Source organism: Rousettus aegyptiacus, unplaced genomic scaffold (genome assembly GCF_014176215.1).
Source record: "Rousettus aegyptiacus isolate mRouAeg1 unplaced genomic scaffold, mRouAeg1.p scaffold_m13_p_6, whole genome shotgun sequence".
NCBI classification, from domain to species: domain Eukaryota; kingdom Metazoa; phylum Chordata; class Mammalia; order Chiroptera; family Pteropodidae; genus Rousettus; species Rousettus aegyptiacus.
In genome coordinates this window covers 16,495,154-16,522,320 of record NW_023416309.1, presented here as the reverse complement: position 1 = coordinate 16,522,320, position 27,167 = coordinate 16,495,154, and the positions used below count along the sequence as shown (strand labels likewise).

The 27,167-nt window shown below is 50.5% G+C and overlaps 1 protein-coding gene across 11 annotated transcripts in view; it reads left to right on the top strand.

The window, feature by feature from the left end:
- COL13A1 (collagen type XIII alpha 1 chain) overlaps positions 1-27,167 on the top strand; it is a 148,117-nt gene that overhangs the window by 16,358 nt on the left and 104,592 nt on the right. For all 11 annotated transcript variants that reach the window (XM_016121055.2, XM_016121059.2, XM_016121054.2 and 8 more), the window contains exon 2: positions 3,095-3,164. In XM_016121055.2, coding sequence (XP_015976541.1) covers positions 3,095-3,164 — 70 coding nt within the window. The remainder of the gene's footprint in view (positions 1-3,094; positions 3,165-27,167) is intronic.

The window sequence follows — 27,167 nt, the reverse complement described above, 5'->3', positions numbered from 1 at the left end:
TGAACAAAAATATTAAACTTGAAGGTGGAGGATCTGGAATTTAAGCCTTCTGTGGTTTAGTTCAATGCAATTTTCTTTCCATCTGAGTCTCAGTTTCCTCGATTATAAAATGGGCTGATTTCGGGCCTGCCTGTTGTATGGGACGGTGGTGAGATTCAGGCAAAGGTTTAGGAAATGTGAAAATCACTTCCAGGTATGTCTTAGGTTGGGTTCCTAAGGATGTAGTCGAGACAGAAGCCTCAGCGGGTCCCATGGGAGCTCTGCAGCCGGGATGGCCCGAATCGAAGCATAGGAGTTGGGTCTTTGTACCATATCTGTAAGTAACTGGATATGAGTTGCTTCGGGAAATGAAGTGGGTGTGACCCCGGTGGAGGTTGCTCCTTTCAGCTGAGAGCACTTCCCAGAGGACTAGGCCATCAGCTAACACAGGGGCAGCTAAAGATGAGTGGCCTGATCCTGAGTAGGAGGCCTGGATGGCGCAGCGCAGCATCCTCACCAGCTCTAGAGTTTGATGGCTGTCAGTAACCATGGAAATATCGGGGATCTGTGCTGCTATAAATTCACAGTCTCTGTCAGACCCTTAATGATCCGCCCTCCCACGGTTCCTATCCCTCCCTCCTCACCTAAGTCGCGCCACCACACTGCCTCCTTTCCTCTCCCTCAAATATTTCATTCACAGTCCTGTCTCAGGTCCTTCGCTTCTGCCGTTCCCTCTGCCTGGAACATGCTTCCTTCAGATCTCTGCACAACTCATTTCCTTGCTTTCCTCAGCTCTTTATTCAAATGTCCCTTCTCTAAAGAGACCTTCCCTGACCCTCAAGTTTATTTTTCTCTATAGCACTTATCACTGCCTGAATTATATATTCATTTGTTTCTCTGTGGAAGATGAGCCCCACGAGGGTGGGGAATCTGTCTTGTGCTACATTCTTCATCTCCAAGGCCCACCCTGTGCTTGGCACTGCTGTTGCTGAATGTGTGACAACCCTAATGATTGAAATCGGCAGCCAAAATGCTGCCAACTCAGCTGGCCCTGGCTTCTCAGCCACTGACTGGTTCTGTCACTTAAAAGACTTATGTTACATACCTACTGTGTGCCAGGAACAGCCACAAATAAGTACCTCAAAAGCCCAAGGTTATTGTAGGAAGGGAAGTCGATAGGCACAGTTCCTCCCTGGAAAGTAGTTTTGGGGGCCTGGCTTCAGAACTGAGTATCACCAGACTTTGTCCTAGGAGGTCACTTGTTTGCTCAGTGGCCATTCTGTGCCCACTGTGGTCTGGCCTCAACACCCATCCACCTAAGACTTACATGCTAGCCTCCCTTTCTGAGCGAGATGCTCCCCTTTGGAACATTCTTGCCTTCCTCCCCCTCCTGTCTGCTTTGGCCTCCTGCCTCCTTCTGCCCTCAGAACCCCCACCTTGTCTGTTGCTGTGCTCCCTCCTCCCAGGGCATTTGTATACACCTTTCTCCAGCAGGGTAAACTGGACTTTGCATCAAAAGCCTGAGTTCTCATCCCAGATCCACCATGTCTTTGCTGTGTGACCTTCGACAGGTTGCTCAGCCTCTCTGAGACTCCATTTCTTTAAGTAAAACCATGAGGTCACAATTAAACTTACTTTGGAGTTAGAGTGTGAAATATAGATGTGATTCTCTATATAAAAGCACCCAGCTCAGTACCAGTACAGGGTGGGACTTAGTAGACATTAATTTATTGTGAATCCTCACAAAGCTTTCCTGACCTGCCCTCTCACCACCAAACCAGAGGTAACACCTAATCTGACCACTACTCCCACGCAACTTTCTTTACCTCTCTCATGGCCCACCATGAGTGGCAGCACTGTACAGTAGTTAAATGCTGGAGACATGCTGATGGGAGGCCAGCTGGCATTCTAACTGGTCCATGTGTCAGGGACTACAGCACACTGGGCATCGTCAGTCACTTTCGGCCACAGCACAGGCTCCATGTGGCCAGATCTTCCAGTTTTTCAAAGGAAATTAGGAATGCAGATTTGCATGTGAAATTAGCCTCTTCAACAAATTCCATGAAAAAAAAAAACAAAAAACTGCAGGAACCAAATAAAATACAACTGATGGCTGTACTGGCTTCAGAGAGTGTGAGTTCAAATCCTAGCTGTACCCTACCCTGACCCTGGCCAGCTTACAGTCTCCTCTCTGTGCTTCGGGTTCCTTACCTATAACAAGAGCACAACAATGCTCACCTATTGAGTTCCCCTCTGGGTGTCAGGCACCTTTCTTTCTGTGCCTCAGCCATTTTGATCTTCTCAATAACTCAATGAGGTAGAGGCTGTTATCAACTCGGGAACTCAGGGTCCTAGAACTGTGTATAAACCCAGGCAGTCTGGCCCAGTGGTGTGCCTGTTAACCTCTGCGTGAGTGTGGCCCACACCCCAGGGGGTGACTGTGAGGACTGAGGCACTAGGCGCACCACCCTTGGCAGAGTAAGCACTCCAAGCATTGGTGCTTACAGGCGTGTACTTGTCTGTTCACCGCCCTGGAAATCGCAGCTACTTGAGGGCAGGAGGTATCCCAGTCTACTTGTTGCCACCTCTCTGCAGCCTTCCAGATTGGCTCAATGATTTGTGAGTTGGTGAGGATGAGGTTTGATGAGGGGCAGGGCCCTCCCCAGCTCCCTAACCCCCACCCCTGCCCAGGTGTGCCTGTGCCTGGCTCTCTGAAGGACACCAGAAGGACAGAAGTCACTGTCCCTGCCCCTGCATCCAAAAAGAGACCAGACCCACTCAGGAAACAAACAGCAGAGCCAAGAAAAGCAGGTCATTGTGCCCATGAGTGCAGCTCAGGAAGGCTGCAACTGGTTTATAGGGTCCTGCGGTTGGAGTTAATGTCTTTAAGAGCACTCCGAAGACATCAGACACTGAGATTACCTAGATGGGACCTCGCCATCTGCTTCTTATTACCCAGATGTCTGGTGACCAGTCTTTGATCCAAGAACAGTCCTCCCTCCAGCCCCCAAGCAGCCCCCCTCCCCATCCCCCACCCCTGCCAGCCCACAGACAGTTTCCAGGGCTTGGCCTTTACGACTCCCAGTGACTCCTCTCCTCTGTCTCCTCTGTGCAGAAATGGAAGCTCCACTCTCGCAGACGCCGGGAAGCCCTGAAGATGTCCCCAGGGTGTCACTGCCCGCCAGGTAAGGATCCCTGCAAATGGGTGACTAGGATGGGGGCATATATCAGAGGCCTCCTGTGTTCTGGTCACACCCTGCTCAGAGAGTCACTTTTCATTTGAAAGATAGGAATGAAAATACCTGTCATTCCATCTATTTACTGATCAGCCCACCCATCTCCTATCCATCATTCATTCATTCATTCATTCAAGCATTCGTTTATTCATTAACTCTTCTATGAGCCTTCACTGTATGCACCAGGTTGTGAAATTGGATAAGAAATGGGAGTGGCTATGTTTTGAAAATTCCGAAGTGTTATACAGAATTGAAGAGGAAATAAACCCAGGAGGGCAGGGACTAGACTCATCACATCCACTGTCATGCCTCTGGCTCCTGACACATAGTAGATATATAAAAGTATTTGTTATCAGAATGAATGAGTTACCCTACAATTGCAAAACTTGCCAGCCCTCGCTAAGAGGCTTAAGGTGCTGCATGGATAGTATCTAGGCTACTCACACAAACTCACACTTGCCCTCAGGTTCAAGGTTGCAAGGTGATGTAATGTAACAAACTACAGTCCAATCTGTCCAATCTGGGTTCAGATTCTGCTTCTGCTATTTACTAGCCCTGTGTGGGCAGGTCACCTTCAAGGATGCCCCTTCTCATGCCATTTCCTCCATATTGCATAGCCGGCTCCTCACCTGGGTCTGTTCATCTAGTCACAGCTATATACTGAGTTCCTCCTTTGTGCTGGGTGCCATGCTGTATGTTGGGTTCGATTGCATTGTCCAGTTAATAATAATGATGTTATAGTTCATGAAGACTTTTCTAGTTTGCTGACCATTATTATTAAGCCTCAAGAATGACAGATGGGCAAGTTTCATTGTTCCCATGGTAACTGAAACGGACTGTACTTTTTAGGGAATGAGAAAGAAAGCTCTAAAAAAGGATTGAGGGAGAAAAGGTAACTCTTTTGAATAATTTCAGAGGACTCTGCACTACTATGGGCCTCTTCCAGCTCAGAGTGTGGCCTCCAATACCTGTTGTGCACAGTTGGCATTAACAAGACATTTACTGGGCTCTCTGGCAGGCCAAGGGGCCCAAGTAGCCCTCACCGAAAGTCCCCAAGCCAGGGAAAAGTGGCCAATGGATGTAAAATGGAGGGTTTGCATTTGCTGGAGCGTGAGGGCTGAGGTGGGAGTCACAGTTCAGGGGTGCTGCCAGGGGAGATGGCGAGACCATGATGAAATTCAGCTGGCTCCAGGCAGAAGAGGGTCGTCTGGGTTAATTAAAAGGGTGTCCAGAAGCCCTGGGAAGCTCTCTCCCTCCCTCGGGAGATTGAGCTCTAGGATCTGGGAAAGCTTTTGGGAGAAGAATGCCAGGATTAATGAGATGAGATGAAGGCAGGGTGCGGCGATGGGGCCCGGGCAGAGCAATGTAGCATCAGGGTTTCTGGGGCAGCCTACATTTCATATAATGATGTATATTGTCCCCATAATTCTTGGTCAATTGCAGTCTTCTTTACTCAAAGTATAAAATGCTGATGAAGGGCAGGAGATTTGGAGCCATGAGAGACAGAGATTCGAATTCCAGCTCTGACATTCACCAGATTGGTGACCTTCATACAGTGGAACCGTAGAATAATGCATCTAGTAAGATGGCCCCAGTCCTGCTGCATCCCTGGACCTGCCCTGTCTGCCCAACCTGAGGCTTCTCACCCCACAGTAAAGTTACCTCCTTCATACTGACGCCTGCGGGCCATATGGCTGCTAAGCTATTATGAATAATAGAGGTTATTGCCGCTGCCCCTCACTGAGTACCTACTATGTGCCAGGCACAGTATCAAGCACTTCACATTGATGGATTATCTTCCCCAGGACACTCAAAATGGGTAGAGTAGAGTTCTGACATTGTGAAATGTTTGTAATCCCTAAACTCAGGGATAAAACATCACTGTCATTCTTGTGCCTAAATCATTCATCTTCAATTATTTCTTTAGGGTCAGAGTTTACGAACCACTTTAAAGCTCCTGACACTTGCAGAAGGACTTAGACAATTGTAAAGTGCCACATACAAAGTCAAAGTATTATTCTTTTTTGTCTTGCCAGCACCTAGTATTGTGCTCTATGCATAGTGGATGCTCAACAAATATTCTGTAACTGATCATCAAGAAGCATTCCTGAGGGATTGGATTCTTTCTCATATTCTCCATCTCCCCTCTGGTTGATTTCTGACATCTCCCCCCCTCCAAGACTGCTCTGAGTCTTGCCTGATGCTGAAGTCAGTGCTGTTTGGACACAACAAATAAAAACACACTCTTCCTGCCCACTGTGGCTGCTGAGATTGGAGCCTAGAGCCTCGAACCGTGCTTGCCCCCAGTTTGCCTCTGCAGCTGGCTGGGCCGAGGTGGGAGTCCTGTGGTGGGTGTGTTCTTCCTTGTGGCAGCCTTGGGCCCTGGGCGGCATCCAGAGGGCTTGGGACACATAATCGTGGGCAGAAAACCCACCTCCTTCCCTTCCTACTCTGACCTTGCCAGCATCCTCCCAGGATCCTCCCTGTCCCAAAATAGCCATGTACTGGCTGAGATCTGGCTGCATCCTGCTTCTGGCCTGCATGCACTGTTCACCAGGGGAGTGATGGGTCTGCAGCCTGGGACGGGATGCCAAAGGTCGGGCCTTGTTAGGAGGGTCACAGCGGCCAGAAGTTCAGAGGAATAGGTGTGGGCCTTTTGCAAAGCATATGGCCTGCTGAGACAGGAGAAGGGCCTTGGGAACAGATATACAGACCGTGGGACTTCCCAGGCCACTTGAAAATAATACAAAGGTCGGGAAAATGCTCCCATTCTGTATCCCTGTTCTTAGTAACAAAGGAGGAGCAGGACAATATAGGATCCAGGCAGCAAGGAAACAGCTACTTCAGGCCCGCCATGCTGGGGCTGGGTGGGGCTGGCAATGTGAGGGATGGTACACACAGAGGGAGCTAGGACCAGCTGTATGGACCTCACCTCTAAGGAGAAGAGTAGGCTAGAGTCAGGCATTGACCACTAGGACTATAATAGTGGGGACAAACGAGTGACATGGTCAGATCTGTGCACTGGTGCCACAGCTAGCTCTGGTATAGAGGATGGATGAAGGGAAGACAAGTGGCTTTCAGCCAGGCCAGTGGGAGAGGACACAGCCATCCTCTGGTTTGAGTATGCTAGTAAGAGGTGCTTGCAAAGTGTTGGGGATCCCAGAGGAGTGTGGGCATCTGCGAAGTCTTCACTGAGGATGCGGCACTGGAAGTTGGTGGTAAGAAACAAGGAAGCAGGTGGGAGGGCATATAGTTAGGGCATAGACTCAGCTGCCACCTTATCAGTGGACCCCAAATACAGGGACTCTAACTAGAGAGAGGGGAGTCTCTTCTTTAGCAGGCCAGAGGATAGTGGTCCAGGGCTGGGAGGGTAGCCCTTCCATCTCTGCTCTGGACTCCTGGCAGCTGCTTCATTTTCACCAACCCTTGGCCAGCATGGAAGGGGAAGGGGCCTGGGTAGTATGTGTCCAAACCCTTAAGGGCAAAACTTAAAGAAAAACAACCTGACATGCATCACTTGTGCTCATATCCCATTGACCAGCACTTAGTCACATGGTTACCCCCAGGTCCGAGGGAGGCCAGGCGGTGTGTTTTTGGTGGGTGGCCATACGTGCAGGTATAACGTTGTTACTATGGGAGGTGAGAGAACAGATAGCGAGGAACAGCAAGCAGTCTGCACAGAGGCATAGCAGGCCAAGCTACTGACATGGACAAAGGCTCTGAGACAGGTCTATTTGGGAATGGCAAGCCGTCGAAGGAAGCTGGAGCATGAAAACAATGAAGGGAAATAAGGGTGGAAAAAGACAGCAAAGGCACAGGCTGAGGAGTTCTGGGTCTCTGTGTTCAAAGGGAGGCAAAGGGCTTTCAGCCTGAGGGTGATGGGTCAGGAAAGGCTGCCTGGAGGGCTGTGCTTAGTCCGATAGTAAGGTTGTGCCCAAGCGCAGCAGCAGACGTGGCAGTTGCTTAATGATGTCTGCCACGGGCGCCCTACTGGTGGGCAGCCACGTCTGCGCCCTCGCTTGGTCACCCTACAGGAGATAGTACGGCATCAGAGAAGGTTTGGGGAGTAGGATGGGACTTGATCCGATTTGTATTCTAGAGCAATAACTAGCAGTGCTGTGGACGAAGGCTTGGAGGGGAGAAAGGCTCGCTCCAGCAAAAAAACAAGGCTGTGATTCTATGAACAGGGCTCTATTTTCTTGCGTATTACCCTTTATATTCGGGTTGGAACTGCCTGTCAGGGCTTGGTTATTTTCCATAGGTGGTGAAAGCTGGTGTCCACGTGCCCCGAAGCCTCCCTTTTTTTTGGTCTAGCCTTGCCCTGTTTGCTCTGGTACCAGATTTCACCCCAACGGCTTCATGGCATTGACATGGGCAGAGCCTATGGCCAGAGCTTCTGTTCCTAACTGGGCCCTCCTCTCTTCCCCCTGGGCAGCAGCAAAGCAGACCCACAACCCCCGTCCCTTTATTTGTGGTTCTTCTTTTTTCAGACTCAACTAACCCAGAAAAGGAAGAATTTAGAAAAAAGTGTCTCTTGGTACTATTAATAAAGAAAAGGATGGGAGAGCTGATGATCGTTTTCAGGAGAATATTTAAACTAAAGAAATACTGTTTTGCAGTACCTCAGAAATTCTGCTTTACATGCAGATAATTGTTGGGTTAATTCCTAGTCATTCCTGGCTATTCCTTAAAGCGCATCCCTGAGGGCCAGCCTGCGAAGTGACTCTTCTGTCTGATTCAGACTTGCTCTGCTTCAGCCAGAAGGATGGGCTTTCGGCTTCATTTCCCCCTCTTCTACCCCCACCTCTTGCTCCTGACTTTGCAGTCCTGTCTCATGGTCCAGCCGATCTCCCAGATACCCAGGCTCCAACCCGTGGCGGCAGCATCCGTGCCCGCTACTTCCTCATCCACTGCACTCAGTCAATTCCACTCCTCTGCTCAAAAACTGTCTTTGGCTCCCTAGTGCTCATACAGACCTCCGCCTGAATGATAAGCCCATTCGTCTCTCCAGCCTGGTCTCTGGCCAGTCTCTCACCATGCCGAACTCCTTTTCTTTCAGTAAAATTGGGCTACTCACCTGCTCTGCCCCCGTACGCTAGTGTCTCGCCTGTGCACATCTGCTCGTCCTGCACTGACGACTTTATTTTCCACGACGAACTCTTCACCTCCAGGCCTGCTACGGCATCCCTGCAGCTCCTTCCATCCCTCTCTCCTACCATAGCCTTTTCCATTAGTTCTGCTCTTTGGCTACTCTGTTGACTTAATGTCTGGTGTGCGCTCAATGTATAATCCAGGCAGAACCACCTACTGGGACAAGTAATTTGTCCTCAAATGAGAAGTGAAAACAGACCAGAATGTATACACGTGCGAAGCTCTCTCCTTGGCCACAATCATAAACCATTTGACATCACTTCTACAGGCACCCAAACTACAGGCACCGAAACTCAGGCTGAGGCTCTTACACAGAAAGGAGGTTTTGTGGGTTTCCAGTTGGGGAGAACTATCCCCACCTATGAGCCGCACTGGGCAGCTTTCTTGACATCTCTACCTGTATGTGTCACAGGTCCATCCTCAAAGGTCACATGGATGAAGCCAGCCTCTTTCTTCCACACCTGACCCTTTTCCAACATTCCCAACCTTGAGAATGGCGCCCTCATCACACAGGCCCCGCCCCTGGACCGGAACCTGGGCGTCAGCCTGGACACCACCCTTTCCCTCACATCCCATCGATTGCCAGGCCCCACTGGGCTCGCTTCACTGATTCCCTCCTTCTCCACCACCATCACTCTTGTTTAGACAACCGCCTTCCCTCACCTTATCCACTGCAGCAGTGGCTAACTGACATTCTACGATCCCTTCTTCACCCAGAAGCTCGGATAGTCTTTTAAAAATGAATGCATAACCCTAGTTAAAATACTTCAATGCTTTTCATCACCCTTAGGATAAAGGTCTGAAGCCCTAACGTGGCCTGCTGCCCACTCAGACCTCCCCTCCCTCCAGCTATTATCCCTTCTGCATGCAGAGTGACACTGTGATGCCCTGGTGATGCCCGTGTGCTGGCGATAGCACCTGGAGCAGAGAGGCTGTATGGGAAAGGAGCCAGGGCCCAACCAGAGTGGGGATGTTGTGCTTTAGAAATCAAACAGCTAATCAATGAAGCTTGGATCCTGGGTTCCAGATAAAGGCACTTCCTGTGGCCTTTGTAGCCCTATTTCAGGTAACCAGCTTGCCCCAGGAGGAGGGCTGGCTGTTACTTTGGAGAGGGTCCTGGAAGTAAGGAAGCCCCCAGCCCTCATGGGGAGGAGAGTCAGGAGCCAGTGTGGGAAGGGCTGAAGGGAACTACAGCTGCCCGAAACACCCCCCACCTGCCCCTGGAAGCCCTCTTCTCTCAAGGCCCTCCTCTCTACACTTTAGAGACGCCTGGGGAATTCTCTAAAGTTAATTTCTTCCCCATTTCCTCCCAAAAGCACTTCCAGATCCCCAGCCCTCTTGGACATTGCTGATAATGTGTTTCTCCTAGATCGGCTCTGATAACGCCGCCCGGGTGGTCTCTGGGATTTGTAGAGAAATAAAAATAAGGAAATGGAGAGTTTTGGAAAGGCAGCGTGCTGGGGCCAGAAGAATCCTAGACTGGAAATTGGTCCCGGACCCTGAGACACTGAGCAGGTCATTGGTCTCTCTCTGAGCCTCAATTTCCTCACTTGTAAAGAGAAGTGAACGACTTTGAAGAACAATGTGGCTGTATCTGGTAAAGTGTTGAATGGCCCCCAGCAAAGCCACCCCTCTCCTGGGCATGTCCTAGAGAAACACAAGCGCTTAAGAGAGGAAGGGGTATTCTCTCCAGCACTGTATATACTACTGGAAAAGGAAAAGAAAACCTAAATATTTGTCAGGAGAAGAGTGGAGACACGTTGTGGGTATCAAATTGCAGTACTTCCATCAATGAAATACCCTACACATTGAGCACGGATGAACTTGACCTCCAAACCATCCTATTGAGGGGAAAAAAGCAATGTACAAAGAATTTTTCCAGGATAATTCATTCATATAAAGTTAGAGACATGTAAAACGACATGATAACCTTGCTCAGGGAATATGTACATAATAAAGAAATGCACAAGAGTGATAAACATCAAATTCAATAGGGAAGACTGGGGTCATTGCGGTTTGTGTATTAAGCTGGGTGGTAGGTATGTCAGGTTTATTTACTTATTTATTTTTATAACAACGTGATTGAGATAGAATTCACATATGCAATTCATCCATACAATTCGATTATTTCTAGTATATTTGCAGAGTTGTGCAACCATCCCACAATCAATTGTAGAACATTTCATCACCTCACAAAGAAACCCAAAACCTTTAGCAGTTATCCTCCACTTCCGCGCCCCCCCCCAACTACTAATCTGCTCTCTGTTTCTATGGATGGAGTGTGATGTTTTCAGGTTTGTCTATGATATAGTGAGTACTTCATTCCTTATTATTGCCAAATAATACATTAGATTACATTTATACCTCTTTGAATATCTAACATATTTCAGTATTAAACATTTTTAAATCAGGAGGTTGATTAGAGGATGTTGTCAGATTAGAGAATGTTGCAGGAACCCTGACACTGTTGTACTCAGTTGACACTCTCCACCAACAAGGATGTGTTATTGTTTGGAGCTTAGCTCCTGTGGGGGGCGGGCAGCCTTCAGTCACCTCTGGGCTGGCAGCAATCGTCCCGGGCATACCAGGACCCATGTCCAGAGGGCCAAACCCTGCTCGGCTAGACTCCAACGCCCAATTCGCTCCTGATGCTATGCTTCCCATTTCGCCTCCTCTGCCTCGCTCAGTGTCACCCCCTCTGAGATGGCTCCCATGGCTCTCCCAGGCCTGGCCGATGGCCCTTTTTGGGAGCAGCAGCCAGGCATTGAGGGCTGACAGTCCTGCAAGGTCCTTAACTGTTCTGTGTATCCATCCCTGCCACTGTGAACTGAAGGTGCTAGTGCCTGCTGACAGACCGGCACGAGTATTCAGTGAAATAAGCTCTGCGTCCATTGTCCACAGTCTTGCCTTGTTCCAGATCCTCTTTTATGTCTCTGACTCTCCCACTACAGGAATGCTGTCCTGGGCAAGGCTGGGTTATCTGTAGGGAGGTGTGATTGCCCGGCTTTGGTAGCAGTGGTACTCAGTTGACCTGCTCAGGGAGAAGCCAGTTAACCTAGCAGTTAAAAGTCTGACTCCCAGTAATCCTGGGTTCAAATCCCAGGAATCCCATTCTACTCCTTAGTAGTCACGTGACTGTGAATGAATTACTCTCTTGACCTCGTGTGAAATGAGGGATAATGATAGTACCGACCTTAGTAAGCCTGACACATACTTGGCTCAAAACGATTTATTAGTTGCTATAATGATGATGATTATGTTGAGTGGAAAGGGTCTTCTGGTGTGATGGAGTCATGAGGAGATGGTCAGCCTTCACCAAGTTGCATCCAGCCACGTGAGATCCCTGAAGAGATGCCTTGTCGTGTCGCCAAATGCGATGGAGAGATGCGGCCGAGGCTGCAGAAGGTGTTGCCTCCCTCCTACGTCCCTCTCTGCCCTGTTGGAGACTTAAGTCATTCCAACTCAATACAAAATTCTGGATGCTTCTATTTATAGGGATGCTATGCAATGCACTGCAAGAGATGCAAAATGATGCAAGAGATGCCTGCCCTCAAAGATGTGATGGCAGCGTTTGCTATGGGGTGAGGGGGTGGCCTCTGTTTGAGCCCCAACTCTCTGTGTCTAGCTCTTCAGCATTGGAAAAGCCACTTAACTTCTGAGTTTCCATTAGCTCATCTCTTATATATAAATAATGACCTTACAGTGTTATTGCAAAACTTCTTTGTGAACCAAAGGATACTATACAAATGAAAGCTATTAGAAGAAGAGGAATTGGATGTGCCCACAATCCAATTATACAGTAGAAGGCGGGCTGTGTTGAGTGCTGTGGAATATAAACAAAGGGCCATGGACCTTGGCAAAGGGAAAGTTAATTACATGTGGGGTGATGGTTGGCTCCTTGGAGGGGATGTTTGAGATCACTGCTGATGCTTAGGATTACAGGGTCTTGGAACCCTGATTTATGAAGAAAGACTTGCCCCTCCTGCACTCCACTGTCCCCAGCCGCGGCCTGGAACAGGAACCACTGGGTAGCGGGGCTTTTCGTAAAGGTCATGTTTGTGCCCCGTATCCATATGGAGATAGGCAATTAGCCTCACTCTGTGCCCTGAGAGGGGAAGGGGCCATGTTCGTAGCAGCTGTTGGTGGAGGTGGGAGTGACTCTGGAATTTTGCAGGAATTTGAAAGAACAAGGGACAGCTGTCTGGCTGGGTGGACTCGCAAGGACAACAGAACTCACTGGGTGTTTATTTCTCCCTGTCTGTCCAGTTCCCTGCCTCAGACAGGCCAGTGGAGAAGACCAGGGGAAAGAAGATACGGTTCTGCCCCAGGTCCTGGGAGAATCATCCACTCTTGTAATGAGTCCACACATTTGTATCACACACTTACCTGTTAGAGCTTTTTCCTTAATACCCGCCCTGTGAGGACAGGAACTGTGGCCAGAGTAAACCTTTTTACCCCAACCCAGCAGAGGCAGGCCAGGGACCAGTGGCCAGACTCAGGGCTGCCCGTGTGCTCTTCAGGGCTCCAGGCTGCCCCTGGGCCAAGCTGGCATGTGACCTGGGCACAGCAGGGATTAATAGCTACTCCAGGCCCAGGCCTGTGCTCAGTCCTGTGGGGGTAAAAGGTGACTCAGACACGGTCCCTCCTATCCAGGGTTAGGTAAGAGTTTGGTAGTAGTATAAGCATCACATCTGGAAAATGCAAGAGACAGAGTGGTTACTTTCAAAGGGAGGAATCAGGAAAGGCTTCATGGGAGAGGTGGCATTTGAAGTAGGCCTTCAAAGACAAGTCATCAGTTAATGAATATACAGGCATTGTAAGGAAAAGAAACAGTGTAATAAAAGTATAGAAACCTAAGAAATGTGCTTCTCCCACACACTTTTGGAAAGGAGGAATAATCTAAAATGCCTGAGACAAGCTCACACGGAAGGATGGAATCAGAGATAAGGCTGGGAAGGAAAATTGAGGGTGAGGGAAACAAACCATGGAGGCTGTTGGCCACCTCCTTGAAGATGCCGTGGACAGTTTCTCAGAAAGGGTATGACAGGATCCAGCTGTGCATACTGCAGTGTAGAGGACGAATTAGCGTGGAGGAGAGAAGCCAAAAAGAGGCTGCAACAATTCTGCTAAGAGCAGAGACACGTAGCAACATGTGGAAGGGGCGGGGGAGTGGTAAAACTGATGAGCGTTGGCCACCTGGTAGGTGTGGGCAAGGAAGGAGTCAAGGCAGTGGTTAGCCTGGGAGCCCTGGTAAGCAGTAATGATCATGGCATGTGTTCATGTTAAAAGATGCCATCATACTCATGCTTTATATGCAGTAGTGCTTACATTCTCATCAAGTAGGTCTGTGTTTATCCACATTTTGAAGTTGAGGAAACTGAGGCTCAGGGATGTTCAAGGTCCATGGCTAAGATTCAGAGCTAGGACTTGAGCCCAAGGCTTCAAATGCCAGTATCTTTGTCCTTACAGACAAAGTAGAGGGGAGTAGAGTGGAGAGGAAGAACGCAGAGCTCTGTTGTGGACAGGCTGGGGCAGGGAGGGGATATGGGATGTCCCTGTGGAAATACTGAGGCTCTGCAAGGGGGAGTGGGGAAAGGGAAGGTCTGATGCTGTGGCCGTCAAGGAGAAAGGCCTTACCTGTAGCTGTCCGCTGCCTTGCTGCTGAGGTCATGGCTCAGGGCAGAGAGAGAGAGAGAGAGAGAACAGGGGTTCATCTCGCCAGAGAGTCTGCTGGAGGCACTCAAGAGACTTTGTGCCCGAGGGTCTATGTCTGTCCTATGGCCAGGCCTGGCCCTGGGTTTGCTATTGAACAAGGGATTTGTCTCAGGGTCCCCGCCCTAGACGCGGTGGAGGACTGCTTAGCCTAGCCTTTGCCCACGGTGCTCTGAAGAGTCCCCAAAGAAAGTTCTACCACCATGTTTCTAAAGAAATGCTAGGTGCTACTTTGGAGGGAGGGAGCAGTAAACAGGACGGGCCTTTGGCTCTAATAAGGGACTAAAAGGTGGGGCATGCTGGGCACGTGGACACAGCCCTCAGTTCTTCCTCCTGGAGCCACTCAGCTACCCACTCCCTCACTAGCGGCTCTCACTCCTTGTCACCCTCGGCCGGCCTCTCACCTCAGTTACTCCCTGGCAGATTCCAGTCCCACTATCAAGGCTCTCGTGTGGTCTCTGACAGTAGTATGACTGCCCATTTTGCACCTTGCAGACCTCCCAGCATCTCTCTGAGGTTAAGACTCATAGTACCACGTTTTCCCTGAAACTTAGAGTACTCCACTCAAGGATACAGGGTTAGGAAGTGACAGGGTTGGGACTGAGAACCAGCTCCGAAACGTCAAAAGATACATCAGGAGATGCGGCCTTCCGATGTACTTCCTACACTGTACACTCGTGCTGATAGGTAGGTGCCCTGCACAGGGCCCCGACCCCTGAGATCCTAGCTACTATGAGGTGGAGCATAAGCAAGATGGGACCAAGGTGAGGACAATGGTCGAGAACCACACTACTGATGGCGGCCTGCACTGCTGGCGTTTGTACCTAAGGTACCAACCCCGGGGGACAGAGGGACCCTGTGGCCCAGTTGCACAGTGCTCTTTGGTGAGTGAGAAGCAGGAAGACCCCCAGCAGAGGCCATGGGTCCACATGCGTGTGTGTTGGGGTGGTGGGGGTGCTGAGGTTGGTGGGGCAAAGGCAAGCAGGAGTGCATTACAGAAGGGTGAGAACCCGCAGTAGCTGAGTGGCAGCAGGGCCTGCCTGTCATTCTTTCCAGCTCGCTTCACAAACTCATTTTCAGCCTAATGCTTCCTCCCACCCGTCCAGCCTTTGCCATCTGTCTGTGTGGCAGTTATAGCAGGGGAGGTATTGTGGGAGTGTCTCTGATGGGGCTGGGGTGTGGCAAAAGGGGACAGAGATGGCTTGTCTTTGCACACGTGGAGCTGTCTCCAGCAGCAGGCTGGCTCCTCTGCCGGGTGGAGACCTGGGGAGGCTCCCAGGCAGAGGGCTCTGGCAGTGCCTCCTGCCTCTTCTACCTACCTAAGTGGGGAAGATGCGCCGTGAGCCGGCCTGCCTAGGGCATGCCCCACAGGCAGTGGAGGTTTAAGTGGACTCCAGCTCCCCACACAGTTATGCGAACTGTCACAGGAGCCTAACACACTATGACAAACCAGCAATGAACTGCCTTTCCCTCGTGGTGGTCCTGCGTCTGGGCATGGTGGCCACATCAACACTCCGCGGTGGCCTTGTCCACTCACTATCATGGCTGATGTTGGTTCTGGTTGTTGGGCCTCTGCACTGTTCTCGTGCCAAGTACTTGACAACATCGCCCCTGGCTGCGTCATTCTTGCCGATTGGTTCTCAGAGACATTGACCAGTGTGCGGTATTTTGTTTTCACCTTGGAGAATGAGGATGGCAAAGGGGTGGATGAGTCGCTAGACTGAATGTGTGCCAGCTCTGAGAGGCAACACTGGAAGTCCATGGAGACGTTTCTTATAATTTCCGTTATATTTTTATTTTGGAGTCATGTACCCCTTTCTCCTAAAAACGTGGTGTTCTAGATAACCGAGGTTCCTTTCTGCTTAAGAGGGGTTGTACACATCTGTGTGCCCACCATGCCTGATTATTTACATATGTAGAGTGTTCACTTCTCATTCCTACCTCAACCTTTTGTTTCTTCTTCACCACCCATGAGAAAGAACTTGACTTTAGAAAGTCCCTTCCTCTATAGAAGAATCCAGCTCGCATCCCTTACAATTATAATACTGATATCTGCCGAGAGTTCCCCAACTCAGTTGAGTAAGGAGCAGGAGGGGCAAGCTAGGTATTAAGAGAGGAAGAGTGAGGAGATGTCCTGCAGGGATGGAGGGGGCACATGCCTCTTCCTTACAGCTGCCAGATCCAGGCTGCAACACCAAAGGGACATCAGAGGTCACCTTGGGCAGGATGGGGCAGCAGCAAACCCTTTCTTTGAAGGCGATCCTCCGTGAGTCCAACATGTGCCTCATATAGATGCAAGAGCAGAGCCTTCAGGTGGGATTGGCGAAGGGATAGGAGACTTAGTGTCCAGGTGTTTCCTACACGTGTCCACCTCCAGGCATCTCAGAACTCTGAGAGCACGATATACAATCCTCTGGTGTCATCCAACCTGTTCGTTTTGCAGTTGGGAAAATGAGGCCCCAGGAGTGAAAAAGGAATTTGCCCCAACCTGCACAGCTGGATGGGGAATGGCTGGGTTCTTTCCTCCATGTCTTATCCCCAGAACGAGTCCCCAGCACCACTACTGGGGTCATAGGGGGGCAGGAGTTCTACAGAAACTGGCAGAGCACAGGGATATGAAACAGCCCATTGGTGGCCAGCATCATAGCCCTGATGCCTCCTGAAGCCAAGAGCTCCAGCCAAGCTGGGTGTCTGGTTCCAGATTCATCTGTCCATGAGACAGCCCATCCTTCCTAACAGAACAAAAGATGCTGCCACATCCCTAAAACTGATTGGCCCTTGAAGCCACCACTCACCACACAGCTACATCTAGGGCTAAAGTCAGACCCAATCTTTAATCTCCACTGTGCATTTCTTCCTCTCCCTCTCCTTGCTTCTGTGGAGGGCAGGGGTTCCCTGGAGAGTTAGAAATGGGCCTTGACTCTCACTTCTCCTCTATCCTTTGTGCCCTCCCCCCTTGTGGAATAGACGCCTACGCAGTAGGATCATGTTTCTGTAAAACAACAGTCTCAAAGATTCTGCTAGAAAGAAAGAAAGAAAGTAAGAAAGAAAGAAAGAAAGAAAGAAAGAAAGAAAGACAGAAAGAAAGAAAGAAAGAAAGAAAGAAAGAAGAGAGGAGGGAGGAAGGTAAGGAGGGAGGGAAGAAGGAAGGAAGGAAGGAAGGAAGGAAGGAAGGAAGGAAGGAAGGAAGGAAGGAAGGAAGGAAGGGAAAGAGACATACAGAGAAGGAGCCAGATTTTATTATCCAAAGGAAGCTCAGGCTGAAAGCCCATTTCTAATGTTCATTTTAGCAGCTCTGCAATGGAGCTGGATGTTACTCACAGCATTTATCCGCCTTAAAACCCCTCTGTGGATAAAATGAGTCATTTTCTTAGACTTGGGAAACTCCAAGATCTCTCAGCCCTCTTCCATTCCCATGCAACCCTGGTCTTGGTCATCCAACCAGCACAGGAGGCTGAACCCTGTGCGTTGGTTACCCTTGACATGCCATCCATGGTACCCTGGGCAATGTGGGGTCTGCCCCTGCTCCAAGGCATCCAGGCAGCCCCTTCCTCATGTTGCAAGGGACCACAGAAGACAGGAACAGCCACATCTGCCCTCTTCCCTCTGCTACTCGTGTCAGAGCCAGACAGGCCTGGACAGGATCTAGTAAGAATTTGGGCTTTAACAGACAGAGTCTAAGACCCAAATACAGGAAGAGATTCTTTCAGGGTCACCTAGCCATTTCCGGACGCACCTCTACTACCAAGTGTCAGGCAGGATTGGCTGAGTTCCAGGATCCAACTGTCACAATGGGCAACCTCTCTGAGGCTCAGCTGGTTTTGTAGTACTTCGTTTTGCCACAGCTCCACCAACAGTATTAAGTGAGGACTTACTGTGCAAGAGCACAGGCACTCAGGTGGATACAGGCCTCTCTGCAAAGGCTTCAGATCTGCTCTGGAAGATATGGGCGAGCCCTGGCTCTTGGGCACTGTGTAACCCTGACTCTCTGGGCTTCAAATCCTGCATCTGTAAAATGAGACTATGACAGCCCCACTGAGTGACTGGGAGAGGCCAGTGAGTTCACCTGTGTAAAGCTCTCCGAAAGCTCTAAAATGTATTGCCATTTGCTACAAACATGCCAGTTATTAATTTTATATTTATGAACAAGACCTGACCTGCACCCCCCCCACCCACTTCCAGAAGCCCATCCCCTGACTGAGCATCTGAGTGAGCAGTGTCCACAGAAAACATTCTACCATTTATGACCTACAATTTGTACATGCCAGCTGTAGGATTTAGAGAACATGTTGGTCTTAGAAGCCTCTCGGGGCAGGTGACACCTTCATTCATTCTCATGGGCAGGTGCTGTGCTAGTTTTTAGGGACATAAAGGTCAACCTGACAGACAGGTTTTGTCCTCCTGGAGCTTTCAATCTAGTGGAAGAGAGAGCTAATAATCCTTAAAGAAATAAATATGAAAATGTGTATTGATTGTTATGACAACTCTGAATTAAGGGCATATTTTCTATGGGGTCTGCTGAGGGAGTAGTGGTATCCATGTTTCAAGGTATTCATGAGAAGGAAACATTTGAACTGAGAAGAGACATCCAACCATGCGAAGAGTTAACAGATGATTCAGAACTTGAAAAGTACCTAGACTAAGCCTGGCATAAAATAAAGCATTATAAAGTGTCTATTAAATAAATTTATTAAATAAATAAAACGGAAGATGGGGAGTGAGCATTCTAGTCAGCAAGAAGGTGCAAAGGCCCTGAGGTGGAAATGGGCTTGATGTCTGAAGAAGAGAAAGAAGTTCAGAGTGGCCTGATGGAATGAGGGAAAGGGAGAGAGAAGAGAAAGAGCTCAGAGAGGCGGTGGGCCCAGCCCTGTGGCATCTCGCGTGACTCTGGCCTGTGGGGTTTATAAATCTTGCCCTCAGTGAACCAGGAAGCCACTGGACGGTCTTAAAAGGGAAAGCCATATGCTCAGGTTACATCTTACATTCCTCTTGGTGCTGATTGACAATTGATTACAGGCTCGGGTGACTGGGGGAGCAGAGAGGCATGGGGAGAGAGAGCATGTGGTAGGTGTCCAAGTGAGAGGCGATGGTGACAGAAGAAATGGGAGAGTGGACAAACTTGGGATGTGTTTTGAAAGTGACATTGGCAGGCCGTGCTGATGGGCCGCCTGTGGGGGTGAGAGACCATGAGAAGCCAAGCAGGACTTAGAGCTTTTTAACAGGAGCCGTGGCCTGGCGTGGGCCCTGCAGAGGCTGGAGCTGGAGAACAGCTTCAGCCGAGGTGCTGGCTGGGGCAGGTTTCCTGGCAGGATAGGGACAAGACTGGAAGAAGAAGCTGGAAGGAGCGGCGCTGAAGGAGCCTGATTACTTAGGGGTCCTGTAGTTTACATGTTCCCAGCTGTGGCCCATGCTTGCTAGCATGAGCAGTCAGTCGATTGGCTTAGTTTCACTTCTTGTTCATCAGCTCATGCCTGTCCTGTTCGGGCACAGAAAAGGGCCTGGGTTTGGGGGCAGGGAGAGACGGCAGCCTGTCTTTGCTGCTGTGGTGGGAATTACAGCTTTTGGGCTGATGTGATGCAGAGGTCCTAGAGTCAAAGACGTCCTGAGTTCCCCCTCCCACTGTGGCAGCCTTTGGTGCCTTTCCTTCTCTACTCTCCAAACGCTAGGATGATGGGCCCTGCTTTGAAACCTGAGCAAGGTAAGTCTAGGACAAATTAAAGGAAGTCCTGCTTCTCAGTGCCTTGGGGGCTCAGGGGACTGGTTACCCTACAAGGTGGTCCAGACTGGGAATATTATGGAATCCTAAAAGGTTCTGGGTAAAAGCATAAAATGTGGGGCCCTTAACGGCTCCTGAGAGAAAACCTGGGATCTGTGTGACCTTTAAGTTGACGTCAAGGAAGAAAGCAGTCCCTTGAGACTTCTGCTGGCAACGGAGTCTGGAACCTTCCTAAAGTAGCCCATTATTCCTCTGCCCCACGGGTCTCATACCCCTGGGCGCCAGAGCTGGAGAGGCCCAGACTCTCCTTTTACCCAGGAGGACATTCCTCTGTCGCCCCTCTGCCTGAAACCCCCCACTGGTGCCAGAGCCTTCCCGACAAAGCCCAATGGGCCCACCTGGCCAGTCTCTCCCCGTTCCCCTGACGCAGCTCCGGGCCTTGCTACAGCACAGCCTTCCTAGGGCTCCCTCCCTGCTGCGCCTTGGCCCCTGCTCTACCAGGACACCCTATCTCCATCTGTTAACTCTCACCCTTCAGATTGGGCCTTAGTTGTAATCTCAAGGAAGTCCTCCCCATCCCCCACCAAATGCCACTGATGAAAGCTTTCTTATATTTTTCCTGTCCTCCAAGCATAACCTTATCCAGCCGTGTTATCGAGGCCTGTTTACACACCAGTCTCCTCTCTAGACAGTCAGCTTTGTGCCCTCCCCAGCACCTGGCGTGGAGTAGACACTCTACAAATCATCACCTAAGGTATCAGGCCAAGAGGACGGATTTGCCTTGCACGAAATCACAATAACATCCTTCCATCCATTCATTCATTCATTCATTCATGTCTGCATTCGACTTGTATTAGTGAGCACCCACTCTATGCCAGGCCTTTTGCTAGGTACTGGGGACCCTAGCGTGAGCAAAACACAGCCCTCGCAGAATTTACAGTTTAGTTAGGGAGGTGACAGCCATCGATCTCACCAGCTAAAGTAAAATGGAAATGGTGACCAGCCCTACCAAAGGGAAATACAGGGTTCCATGAAAAACTAGAAAAAATCCTGAGGGTCAAAGAGGTCCTGGAAGGCTCCCCTGAGGAAGTGATCCTTGAGGAGTGGAAATCGACTAGGCAAAGAGGGAGGAAGAGCCTTCCAGGTAAGGGGAACAGCATTTGCAAGGACCCAGGGGTGGGAAGGAGTGTGGTAAGAATGAGGAACAGAGGGAAGAGCAAGGTGGCCAGAGCTGGGAGCTTGCGGGGCGAGAGTGGTATGAGATGAGGTCGGAAGGTCAGCAGGAGCTGGACCATGTGGTGCTTTGTGGACCATGTTAAGAGTTTGTCCTTTACCTTGAAAGCAATCGAGAGCCACCAAAGGGTATCGAGCAGAGTCATGACCTGATCAGACTGGTGTCGTGAAAAGCTCACTGGCTTCTGTATAGAGCAGGAACCAGAACCCAGGTGTCCTCACACTCAGACCCCCACGTGATGTCCATATTCTGTAGCTCCCCCCACCCCAAATTTTGATTCTCTCTGAGGACCACCTTCCCCCACACACATACACTCCTCCCGCCCCGTGCAAGCACTCATATGCCCATGCTCGTTTGGCCACTAATATTATCCCCACCCTGAATGCTGGCTTTCCACGAGGCCACAGCTTCTCCACGCCCTGTCCCCAGCAGCAGGACAGGCTGCAGGTGCCCAGATGCTGACCCCAATGTGCTGCCAGGGGCCGTGGCTGCTTCACTCAGGGTTTGCTCCTTCGAGGAGCAGGGAACCCAGCTCCCTGACAAATCCTCTAGGTCTTACTGTGTGAGGGTTTCGGACAGGGGCAGCAGCATTTATACTGGAGCAGTGTCCATTATGGGCCTTGGGTCTGCACACGTGAATTGGTGCCAGGACCAAGCAAGGTTAAGTCTTCCCTGTTGCCTGGGCTGCAGAAATGCAGTGAGAGGAAACCGTTTATGTTCTCTGGCTACTGAGCCTATGACCAAAGATTTCCTACAAAATCATGGCTGATGGGACCATCTCCTCCACTACCCACTGTCGCAGCACAAGAGGGAGCCCCAGGGAAGTCTAGAGTCTCACACGAGGCAGTCGCTCTGCAACAAAATGTCAGAAGATTCAATTGGTAGCTGCGGAGGTCATGGGCAGCCAGGTCTCACCTACTTTAAAGGATGTTTAAAACCATAAAGTGCATATGCTGAGTGAATGCAACCTGGAGAGAGAGGTGCCCAGACTTTCAATGGCAGCAGTCCTAGGGAGGCAGGTGGAATCGAGCCTCAGCTCCTGAGTTGATTTACTGCCTGTAGTGATTTGGGTCTGGAGGGCCTGGGCTCCATCTGGGGAATCCCAAGAGAAGCGACTTCATATAGGTCTTGAGAGGTAAGTAGAAAGTTTACTTGTGAGGCCACAAGAGAACGGTATTCTGTTAAAGTCTCATGCCTAATTGTTATCTGATTCTCTGTCCTGCAGTTTCCTTATTTACAAAATGGGACACTTAGTTGGATGGTGCCCAAGGCCTTTCTACGCAGCATCTCTGGTCTGTTCGATAGAGAGCTCAGGACGTCCCTGGAGGTCGCTGCAGCCTCCTATAACTTCTTGCCCAGTGGAGTACAAGTGTCCAGGGAGGATAGAGAAGTCACAGAAGGGGTACTTAGGGCCCTAGGTAGTAAGGATGTAGCTTGAGCAGATGGGGCCACTGCCCAAGTCTTTGGGGGCTCCGGCAGCCTCTAAGCCAACAAGCACCTCCAGTTTCCAGCTCCTCGCCCTGCCCAATATTCGGAACCCAGGACAATGCTCCTGGTTTCAGTACCCCAGACGCGCTCAGTACCAGAGGGTCTGTGGGAAGTAGGTGGTAAACCTCCTTCCCAGCCTCCTGACAAAGTCTATCCAATCTGTGGCTGAGCTCTCTCCTCCTACTCACCCTTCAGGTCTTAGAGGACACCTCCCATCCAAGGGCAACTGGCTGTAACTCAACCCTAGGCTAGGTTAGGAACCCCTAGATTCTAGTTCCAACACAGCACCTCACACATAGTAGGTCGTTAGCATATGGTAATTGACTCAGCTGAGGTGACAAAGGCCCTTGATCTTCAGCATACATGTCCCACTCTGCTCCAAACAGGTCCTGAGGATGAGCAAGGATGAGGAAACATCTCTCCTAAGTCCCCGAGAAGCCACCTCGGCATCCTCCTCCCCACCTCCTGCCACTGTCTTACTCCCACCATCAGCCAACACCAAGCTTCTTGTCGCAGCCCCCTAACAACTGCTCCTTCCTCCCATCTGCCGCCCTCCATCCACTCTCCACTTTGCAGCTAGAACGGTCTCTCAAAAGTACAACCCCAATCAAGACACCGTCTTGCTGGAGACATTAAATTCCCCCCGGGATGCTTCCAAGATCTCGTTCTTGCTCAGTCTGGTTTTTTTCTACATTCTAGCCACACCGGCCTCGGCATTCTCCAGCCAGCAAGCCGCTTCACTCCTTCCTCTTCCTCATTCTGCCGTTCCACACCCCAGCAGGAATCAGCTTCAGATCCCCTCCCCTGGAAAACCTCTCCTGCCTCCTGGACCCATTCCTGTACCCATTCTTAGCACTACCTCCACTCCCTATATTTCAGTCTTCCTCCAACTCAATTCCAACATCCACCAGCATCAGAATCGTCCTGTCTGCTTGGAAGTGCTCATGCCTGGGCCCCATATCGAACCCACAGCATCAGAATTTCCAAGGGTGTGGCCTAGAAATCTGTATTTAGAGCCGCCTTCCAGGTTGTCCTTTTGCCTAGGATGACCTGGAAGGCTGATCTAAATGCAGATCTGAGTTTCGAAAGCAACTGTTTTATAAACACGTTTCATTGTAGTGCATTTTTTTTGTTCTTTTCTCTCTTTCTCTCGCTGGACGGTGCATTCTTGAGAGCAGGTCCTTGGGCAGGGACAGGAGCAGTGCCTTGCTGTCTGTTTCCTCAATGCTTAGCACAGGGCCTGGCACAGAGCCAGTGCCCAGGCAGTTCTGAATGAACCATTCCTGGACATGGCACAGTTCCCATGCCCCCCTCCTTCCAGCCCATGCCGGAAATAACCTTTTATGAAGGCTTTTGCGAGTGGTTTGTGATCTCTCTGGGAGGCCCTGACCGTTTCTCTTGGTTACAGAGGAAATCTAGTTGAAGACTGGCCCAGCCCTTGGTGACAAGGGGCAGGAGGTGGCCCCAGGACAGGGAGCCTGGATGAGGAAGGGGTCTGGTTGGGCTTAAGGGGGTTGGGGGAGAGTGTCCTGGTTCCTAATCAACAGGAAGGGCCTTCTTCCTCCAGGATCACTTTTCAGCCCAGCTGCTTGGCCATAACCTGAGCTGGGGTTGGGACAGTGGGGGAGGGGAGACGACAGACAGACAGGCTGATGGGGAGGCCAGCGTCTGGACAGACAGCCACCGGGCCCTGCAAGCCTGCCTGACTCCCACACACACCCCCAGTGCTCAGGGAAGGCCTGTCCAGGGAGAAAGCTCAGCTGGTAAGCACATAACACCCTCCTGCTCCCCTCCCCCAGCCCTTTCCTCCCCTTTCTGCTCTCTCCAAGCTCAGGGACATTCAATCCTCCCTTTGATGGACAGCCAAGAAAAGACTTCTTCCACATCCTAAATTTGTTAGCACCAGCTAATCATCTTAACCTTCCTCCCTCCTGGGCTCCCAGTAGGCGCCTCCTTAAAGACACAGGGTGCATTTTTGGTTCTCAGCAAGGAGCCCCAGGAGGATCATCCCCTGGAGGTCCCTCTGTGCCGTGGCTGCTGGTGAAAGCGGGTGTGCAGGCATTTGAGGTGGGGCATGGGTGGCAGCTCTGCTCCTTGGGATCCTCTGGTTTTCTCTCCAGTATTCTTAGCTGGGGCTTCCCAGGGAGAGCCAAGGTCCTGTGAGGGGCCCACCCCCAGGGGGTTGCCAGAAAACTGAAGAGGTCAAATCCCAGGTGGAGGCAAGCAGGTCTCTTGCTCAGACGCCCCTTACCCCTCTCCTATTTTCTCCTCTTCTATCGCCCTCTCGTTCCAAGTCTCTCCCCCCTTCCTCCCCTCCTCTCTTCATGATAGCCACTATCTATTTGCATATGTTACAGTGTGCCAGGAACCATATTTGGGGCTTGATTCCACCAACTCTAGAACCCCAGGAAGTGGAAATTCTTGTCGCCATTTTACAGATGAGAAACTAAGGCTCCAAGAAGTGAAGGAGGGCCTCTGCATATAGAAGGTCGTCCCATAAACGTCAGTGCTGGCGTTTGGGTCCAGGCCTGACTCAGGAGCCACGCTGTTGAACGTGCACCGTCCTGTCTCTGAAACACATGCATCCATACTGCTCACGCATGCACCCACCTTAGGTACAAGGGACCTACTGCAGTCTGTTCAAGGAAATTGCCCCTGTAAACACCTCCTACAGGACCCTTCAACACATGAGTGCCCCTTTCTTCATCCTTCTCTCTCTCTCCCCTTTCTCCTTTCCTCCCTGCTTACAACCCAGGTGAGAAGAGCCAGGACAGAAGAGAATGCAGCCCAGATTCATCCTGGCCCTAAGCCTCCCAATAAATAACTGGTCTGTATATAAACCTCTGGCTCTGCAGTATCTCAGCCTGTGAGGACAGGCGTTTTTAGGCGGAGGGATTAGGAGCCCTGGGAGGGAAGCACAGGGGCCTCCTGCCAAAGGAGGGAAGGGGCCCTTAATCACTCTCCCTTCGCCCTCCCCATCTGTGACCCAAAAAAAGCAATCAGGCAGGCCCCATGAAATCAGTTAGGAAACTTAAAGGAGGTTCAATGGGTTCTTGCCATCAAGGTTCTCAGGGGGGTGGGACTGGCCCACTGGGAGAGAAAGAGGGGACCCTGCAGGGGGCTGGATCTGCCCCAAAGAAATCTGCCCCTTCCTGCCCCAGGGTGCTTGGCAAGGGCAGGAAGCACAGCCCTCTTGCCCCCTAGCTCCACTCTCCCTCCCCTTCCCAGCTTGTCTGGGTTCCTAGAGTGGGGCTCTCTGGGCCAAATGGATTCTAAGGTCATTTACTCAAGTCTTCTAAGTCACAGAGGTGGGAAAGTCACTGAGACCAGCTGAGACTCTCAGGGGGAGGGGGCAGGACAAACGCAGAGGTTGCCAAGAATATGGGTCAGATGGCCACATGAGTGTCACAAAACCAGACAGCTGAGGTTGCTGACAAAGTGTGAGCAAACTGTGGCCTGAAATGAATTAAAATCGCCCTGCAGCAAACATGGTGGCTTAGTAACATGAAGCAAAGATGCCATTTACTGAGTGATTTTTCAGGGCAAAATGCTTACATTCTTATATTCTGCCCTCATAGCATAAATAAGAAGACTGACACTCTTCAGAGAAATTAAACTTGCTGGGGGCTTCATAGCTACTGAGAGTCTCTGAGATGTGAACTCAGGTCTGTTTGGCTCTAAAGCTCATGCACAATGGTACTTCGAGAACACCTCTGATTCAGTGTTATAAGGAATGTTAGAAGTGTAAACAAATCCCACTCAAAGAAAGAGAGAACAGCCTGACTGGTGTGGACTGATTTTCTGTCTCTCTTGGATGGCATCTGTTTCACGGATCTTCCCCCCACAGACTTCTGTTGTGTCTTTCTGGAGGCAGATGGACAAAGATGTTTCGTTGGACCAGAAAGGGATCTTCTCCCTTATAAAAACAGAATGGGGTGCCCAGCAAAGAAGAAACACGGGCCTTAGGGTGAGGCTTGCAGACGGGCAAGTCTACTTCATCGCCCTGATCTTCTCCCTCTGACAGCTCACCTTCTCTAGGCATGTCATAGGCAGGGTGGACAGTTATACAGCTCAGGGCCGCCACACCCAGCTGGCATTTTCTCCTGCAACACTGTGTCCATGGGATTTTCTGCCACTGCCCCCAGCCGCCCGAAGTACCTTGACCCCCTCCTCTGCCTGGGCCATTCAGACAATTCATCTCTATATTCCTCTCTAGCTCAGATGGACTGGAATTGCCTTAACAGTTTTACCAAAAACAAAGAGAATTATTAAAATCATTTTTAAATGTCGTAGGATTTTTAAAAGTTCTTAAATCACAATGCTTACCAAAAATAAAAAATGAAAATAAAAAAATAATAGGTTTCTAACCCTAAATTGACAAAGGTTACTTCCAGGACTCAGCCCCAATCTCTGGTGCCACCAGAGACCAGATAGGACTACCTTCTTCTCGAATCCCTTTCCCACGTCCTCTGGGAGGGCGGTTGGGGGGCCAGTGGCGTGGACACCCTCGCTGCCGAGCCAGGCACGAGGTCCTGGGGCCGCAGGCAGCAATGCCACTCTCCTCACTTCCCTCTACCTCACCATGGGGGCCACCGTCAGACCCGGCGCAGCAGCCCTGTCTTTGGGAAGAGTTGCAAGATTATTCTTGCAT